At 40.7% G+C, this 7274-nt stretch overlaps 1 protein-coding gene across 1 annotated transcript; it reads left to right on the top strand.

The window, feature by feature from the left end:
• Positions 1 to 319: 319 nt before the first annotated feature.
• Positions 320 to 6988, top strand: mrpl45 (mitochondrial ribosomal protein L45). Its single transcript, XM_070921945.1, has 8 exons — positions 320 to 397; positions 1031 to 1232; positions 1971 to 2088; positions 2295 to 2393; positions 3385 to 3433; positions 3534 to 3683; positions 3925 to 4098; positions 6473 to 6988. The coding sequence occupies exons 1-8, from the start codon at positions 335 to 337 to the stop codon at positions 6569 to 6571; spliced, it is 954 nt and encodes a 317-aa protein (XP_070778046.1). The 5' UTR covers positions 320 to 334; the 3' UTR covers positions 6572 to 6988.
• The last annotated feature ends 286 nt before the right edge of the window (positions 6989 to 7274 follow it).

A 7274-nucleotide genomic window follows, 5' to 3' on the forward strand; every position in this document is an offset into this window, starting at 1 on the left:
GTGTCCAATAAACTAAACTAAACAAAAAAAAACTGAAACAATTGAAGAAAATTGTCCATGGACACTAACCCTAACCCAATAAAATAAAACATACAAAAGAACAGACATAAAGAAGAAATGAATAAACCAAAGAAATGATTATAAAATGCAAAATTTGACAGTGTGTTTAAATCAATTAAACGTTTTGGTTACATTTTTCCCCACTAATAGAAATCAAATTTGTTCTTTAGTGTGTCATGAGCAATGGAGTAATGTTGACAGCATACAATGAAAGTTTTATTTTGAAAGTGGGAACCGGAAGTGTTTTTTCTGCAGTCTTTCGAATGACGGCAAGATGGCGATGCCCATGAAGAGGACGCTGGTGGCTCTTCACCGAGCAACATGTAGCAGTTTGAAGGTACTGAGACATGTGATAACTCCGTACTGTATTACACGCAGACAGTCAACACGTTGAAGAAGCAGCTCGTTTGTTTTGCTTGTTATTAACACGTTACGCTGCACATAGTCCTCACGAGGCTAGCTTAGCTAACGGTAGCTAACTGTCAGGACGTTAACCTCCGCGAAGATACATGGAAGCCGGTTTTTGCCAGGGAAAAAAAAACAGATGCAATGTTAGGAATAACTCCAATAAAAATACTGCATGGTAAATCAAAACACGATGTACCGAGTCAAACGTATTTTTTACTATTATCTCGTTGTAGTGGGTGTTGTTTTACTGGACTGCCTTCTTTTGAAAGCTATTTCTAATATTTAGTCCACCCTATTTACATACATTAGGGTGCAGAATATTAGAAACACATTTCAGTGCATTGTAAAACACCTGACCTCAATAATTAACATACAGTAGAATTATCACTCCTCTGACAGTGTCCCCAAGAATGGAAAATGTATAAACTTTGTAAAGTACATTATGATGGCAGAGCTGTTGTATTATATTGCATTAACAGTGGCTGGTGAGTGTGGATTGATAAACTGACTTTGAAAACACCTCTGATGGTAAAACACTTATCTCTCCTCCTCCTCCTCTCAGAATGCTGAAGCATCTTTGGATGTGCGGCATCCCGTCCCACTTTTCCTGCCGGTCCGGACCAAGAAGCGGTACTTTATCCCTCCAGCAGTGGGGCTGAAGGGGAAGGGGAAGAGGGAAGAGAACCCGGAGGCCAAGGCCCGAGCAGCAGGCATTGTCTTCAGACAGCAGTACTTTGAGAGGCCCATCAACATCTCCTGCACTGGTAATAATGTCTGTTTTGTTTATCTTGACAGGAATACATGGAATAATTGCTGGTGTTGCACTAGTTTGAAATGGTTGAATGTTAAAACTACAAGGGCAAGGTGTCACAGATAGCGCGTGAAATTATTTTTGGTTTGGTTTATTACCAACAGCAGTATATTTAAACATATCAGACTTTGGAGGGATTGAATGATGACCTGTTAATGATGATAACAGGTAAACAGTAGGGCTGAGTATTGAACCTCAGACATTTTTCAGTGCCAACCAAAATGTTTTTATAGCAAAGAGTATCAAAAGCTGTCAAGGAACAAAAGTTGGCATTGAATATAGTATCGTGTCTGATTTAAATAATATTTATTTTCACATTTAGACTCTTTTCTGGTCTGGAAGGAGGCCACTCTGGTGACTGTTTTAGTACAAGGGGTTTTAACATTCAGGAGCTTATTATTATTTTGTTAGATTAAAAAGAAACTCAGGTATCCAGTCATCATCATCTGAGTAAAGAAAGTGATGTATTAGCAGTGAGATTAATTCAACACCAGCACATTTGTCCTCAAATGTCAACACCAGCACTGCTGTTGTTGTATTTTATAGCAAACGTTAGTTCACACCCCAAAAGTGTGGAGCCACTCCTCATCAATCAGATGGCAGTTGTGCATTGAAACTATTGATTTTGTAATATCTCTCCTGGTTGGAGGGTACATACTGATTGATCAGCCCTGTCTGCTGTCTTTACCAGCGGGAGTCTTTGACCCCTACATCCCCCCTGAGGGGGACGCTCGTCTTTCCAGTCTGTCTAAAGAAGGCCTAAAACAACGAACCGAACAGATACGACAGAGCGCTGCCTCACAGCTGGCGTAAGATTGTTTTTCTAACTCCTGATGTTGTTCTTGTACTGATATGGATCTTGCAGGACGTCTGGTGTGGTCGTATCTTTAAGAACTCTTTCTTACCACCTCATTACAGCTGTTTCTATGAATTACATCCAAAACATCTTAAGATGACGCACTTGACAGTAAACGTGAGAAAGCTGAATGTATTTTTTTAATGTTGTTTCCGACAGGATTCGTAAAATCAAGGAGCACGACGCTGAGTTCAAAACGAAGGATTTTGCAGAGCAAGCTCAAGAAATCTTTATTGAGGCTCACAACGCCCTGACGCAGTAAGAAAATGAACTCATGTCTCTCACCTCACTCAGCCAGCTGACACAGCTCGTCTCGTGGTCAGGGAGGGATGCTGAATATTACAGTGAGACATTTGTTATAGAAGTGAGAGATACACTCACGCTGCCTTCAGCTCTGCTGCAAAGTGGGGACGCACTCAAATAAAGAGAGATAACTAAACTAAACTAAACTAAAAAAACTTCTCACAATACATTGCAGAGCCGAGTTATTCATATAAAAAAAACAAGTCCAGTCCAGCTGTTTTAACAACCTTCTCATGACTTAAAGAAGACCATTGTGATGCATATTTTCAAGTCATTGTGAAATATTTAGGATAAATAAATTTGGGAACATATTTAGCTAAGATGACTTTTAAATTGAGTTTGAAAGTTCAAACTTAAAGTAATGTACAGAATTCACTTAATATTTGACGGGAAAAAATCTCATTGAGATACACTTTACTAGGGTTTCTGGAGCTTTCAACTGCATCTCATGGTCTTCATCAGTGGGTGGAGTTTGCTTAGTCTGATTAAAACTGAGTAAACTTGGAAAACTGATGACGACACTGAGATGTGGTTGAAAGCCCTGAACCTTAAGTCAATTATACCATAAGTCAATAATTATTATATTAAATTCATTCTGTACATTTGTTTTTGTTAAAAACGGCACATTTTCCAAAAATATGATATAATATCTGGGTCACATTTCCTCAGCCCTGTACATATGTCTTTTATAATTAGAATTTTTAATTAGAACTATTTTATTTTTTTAAGGTTTGAAATTGGCTTTAAATTTGAAGTCGTGTCCTGCATTAAACTGCTCTCGCTGCCAAAGCAAAAGATTTTTACAGAGGGATTATTTTCAAGCCACGTATGAGATGAGTGACAGGAGGCAGATCCTGATGTACCGTGATGCAGCGTGTACATACTCTTTAAAATCTTTGGCATGAGGTTGAAAGAGGAAGATTAACATCTGCTGTTTGATTTGCAGGTTCAACAAGGAGAAACTTCACTCCTTGGTGACGGAAAGATGTTATCCTGTAAGTTCTTCTTCTGAACGTTGCTGAAGTTGTTCACTAATTCAGTTTCATCAAATCCCCAATTTACTGTTACTGCTCCTTCCATCACGCGTCTGTTCAGGAGATGACAAGGGGGAACCGTTACAAGACGATCCGCTGGAGGTTTGTAGAGTCCCTCGAGCTGCCCAAAGTGGTCCAAGCCCGCTGCCCCGACATGGTCTCCAAAGGCAACCTGTACGGCCAGGTGACGGTCCGCATGCACTCCAAACAGGTATGACACGCATGTTAACGGGCTTCATCATTAATACAGCTGCTGTGGTCAGTGTGTCTTAACCATGTGCTGCCAAAGCTCAAGTACAGTTTTGAGCATAAGTACCAAAAACCTGCACACGCGGTTAATTGCCGTGGTGATGCAAAGAAATTGCAAGAGCAGTTTTGGGGTTTGCACCCGCGTTTAAAGCCAAGATTACAGTCAGGATTTAGATGACTGGATGAATCTGCTTGTCCTGCAGACTCTGGCCATTTACGACCGCTTCGGGAGGCTGATGCTGGGCAGCGAGGAGCAGCCAAAGGACGTCTTGGAGTACCTCGTCATAGAACGACACCTCGTTAACCCCTACGGCCGATGGAGGTTACACGGAAAAATTGTGCCATCCTGGGCTCCTGCCAAAGACCCAGTTATTAAGGTGACCCTCTACTCTGCACCGGCTGACAACATCTTTTTATATATCTTTTAGTAAGAAAAAGGCAGAGGTCCAAGGCACACTTCCTGTCAAAAGGATATTAAAAAACCTTTATTAACTGGCCAGTTGATACTTCACTTTAATGACCACATGAACAAGGTCAGTGGGGTATGTTTTAGTGCCTCAAGCGTTTCAGTAGCATTTTCTTATTTTCTCTTCCTTGCTGTTAAAACATGCTTTTATACATCCTCTCAGTCCGACCTTTGCTTCTTCCCCTAAAATAGAGGCTGTTTGGTCACAGTCCAAACACTGCTCCTTAACAAACTGTCTGCACTCTTCATCGTCTGGTACTGAGGTGTTTAACCTCCACAGTGTGGCAGCAGGATGTAGTCTACACTCAGCTGCTGGTTTTTTAGGTACACCTAGGTTACAACAATGCAGTCTAGGATGTATTAGACTGCATTAGTTTTAGCTGGGTGGTCCTAATAAACTGACCCAAACAGCAACCAGTGGTGAAATATAATTCTGTGAAAAACACGTCAATAAGGGAGTAACCTTACCTTGCAAAGCTGTCGACAAATAGCTTTTATTTGATTTCCCAGATTTGGAGATATTTATCACTGAGATTTCTGCTTCCACCCCAGTATAATAAAGATGAGTGGTGTTTAATTTATTGTGCTCACGTCATTGAAAAATTACATTAAAATAAACTCGACAGCAACATGTCTTTCTAGAGACAATGTCCCAGTTACTCTGTTAATCCACAGAACACACTGTCAACAGTTTTCATACGGACTATTTGTATGGTAGAAAGTAGTTCCAGTGAAGAGTGTTGACAGTAAGTAGACACGTCTGTGGACTATCCAGAGTAAAAGCGATATTGATTCTGAGGCTGAAATCTCAGACACAGACATCTCACAGATAGATGCCGCTAGAGGTGAGTGAGAAAGTGAGCTTTTTGTCATTTGGCTGACTCTTTAAACGTAGCTGATGTTCCTCAGTCAACAGGTTTGAGTTTTCCTGGTCAGGATTTTTCAGTGAGAGGACTCCTGATTGTGGATGCAGGATTAAACCACATTTCTCCTCAGCAACTGTTTGATTAACTAGCATATCTCCAGCATATATAAATATTTTGGACATGCAGGAATGTGATGTTGTGGCTCAGTCATTTGCACATGAAGCACTGTTGCCTGGAATTTTAAATGATCTGCTACCTGAAGTTTATTCTGATATAAGTTTCCTCAATAACAAACACGTGTCAGCGAGCTTCAGTAAAATGACATTCTGATTACCTGAGAGGTCGTGTTCAGTGTCTGCGCCACTCATCACAGTGTAAGACTGGAATAGAAGCTGACTTGCATGATACGCATCGCTGCAAAACGTAGAATCTAATCATCTTAAATCTGTGAGTCAGCCCCTGCTGTGTCTCAGATATACCGGACAGATGGAGCAGTCATGTTGCCTGGAAGGTGTTTCTTCCTCTTCTCTGACAGAACGTAAAAAAACTTTCACCATCAGTGCTCTGCACAAGTGTTAAAGACGTCTCAAATGGTGTGCGTCTCTAACTGGCTGATCATTTCTTGATGATTATCTATTTTTTTTTATTTATTTATATGTCACACCTGGCAGTTCTTACATGTATACGGCTACGGACCGCTGAGGTTTGACCAATTCCTTTTGGTTATTTTAGGCTCTGCCACCTGTTGATCACAATCTGTCGAGCTAACTGACAGATGAAAGCAGGACGCCAGCTGCAGTCAGAAATGAAAACCAGGTTTTAAAGCTGCTCTCGTGCTTTGGGGCAGTAACTGGTAAACCGAAGTAAATTTGTTTCAAGTGTTTAGTTTAAAAACAACTAAGGTAAATGGCAAATACCTCCTAATTCTAATAAAATCAGTGCAGTCACAATAGGATGGTTCTTTTGCAGTGGTGTTGTTGATGCAAGTTGTTCTCCCGTGCTTTTCTGCTGTTTTGAATATTGCAAATTGGTTTTCCCATCTTGGTCCTGAAGGTTAATTCCCCTTGGAACAAAAGGATGGAATAGGTGGCACTTCAGAGATTTGCTATCTTTATGTATGATGTAAATGATCTCACTTATATAGCGCCTTTCAACCTTCTCGGTTCCCAAAGCGCTTTACAGCTAAGTCTCATTCACTCACACATTCACACACCGATGGCGACCGAGCTGCCATGCAAGGTGCTGGTCTCCATCGGGAGCAGCTTAGGGTTCAGTGTCTTGCTCAAGGACACTTCGACATGACGTGCGACAGTGCTAACCACTGCGCCACCATGCCGCCCATGTGTTAATTTCAATTTATTTGACTAAAATTTGACTCTGCTTACAAATGATGCTCATCTGCTCCTCTTACTCTTTCAGACCGTCATGATTCCTGGTCCAGAGCTGAGGCCAGGACAAGAGTTTGAGGCCCTCAACTATGAAGTTCCCAAACCAGAGGCGGTTCAATGGAACAAATAGGCCACCGGGTGGCGCTGCTCTTTTCATCAAACCACAGTAGGACATTATCTGCAGTCATTGGCCAAATGCTGTTTAAAATTTGGCTGTGGCTGGTTAGTTTGTCCACTTTGGCAGGAAACCAGGCTTCCTTTGGAGGCTCATATCTGCTGCTGGCTGTTGAAACGATGGAAGCAGCAGGTGAGTTTTAGGAGGAACAAACTACTGTGTCCTGTAGCCAATGAAGCTGCTTCTTTACCACACAACAGTCTGGAATAACAATGACAGCTCTTTTTGTGACTTCAAAGTTCACCATGAGTCAAATTTGAGACTAATTTAATGTGTACATGTAAAAAATAAAATGTACAGATCTCCAGAAATGGTATGGTTTATTTCTCTGATGACTACGTTGCATGTTGACCTCAGGAAATACAAAAATAAAGTGTCCCATCTGCTTCTCTTCACACCAGTAGATTTCAGAGGATCTTTCATAGAAGATATTACATACAAAATTGAAAACATAGACTTTCTCTATGCAAATCAAGGGATGTGTTACAACAATATTAGTTTTTTTTTTTTTTACGTGACAACAAATTACAGCACGCTCATTCAAAAACACACTAACATGCAACAATGCTCACAAAACAAGGTCACTCTATTGACAAAAAAAACTTGAGATCAATGATTGAAAAACCTCACTGAAGCAGAAGTGCTGAAAACTTGACAC

The sequence above is a fragment of the Enoplosus armatus genome, chromosome 2 (genome assembly GCF_043641665.1).
Source record: "Enoplosus armatus isolate fEnoArm2 chromosome 2, fEnoArm2.hap1, whole genome shotgun sequence".
Lineage (NCBI taxonomy): Eukaryota > Metazoa > Chordata > Actinopteri > Centrarchiformes > Enoplosidae > Enoplosus > Enoplosus armatus.

Excerpts from the sequence above, each read along its gene's own strand:
- mrpl45 (XM_070921945.1), top strand. The coding sequence starts at position 335 with ATGGCGATGCCCATGAAGAGGACGCTGGTGGCTCTTCACCGAGCAACA. Across the intron at positions 3,684-3,924 it reads TCCGCATGCACTCCAAACAG|ACTCTGGCCATTTACGACCG; the intron begins GTATGACACGCA and ends CTTGTCCTGCAG. Across the intron at positions 4,099-6,472 it reads CCAAAGACCCAGTTATTAAG|ACCGTCATGATTCCTGGTCC; the intron begins GTGACCCTCTAC and ends TTACTCTTTCAG.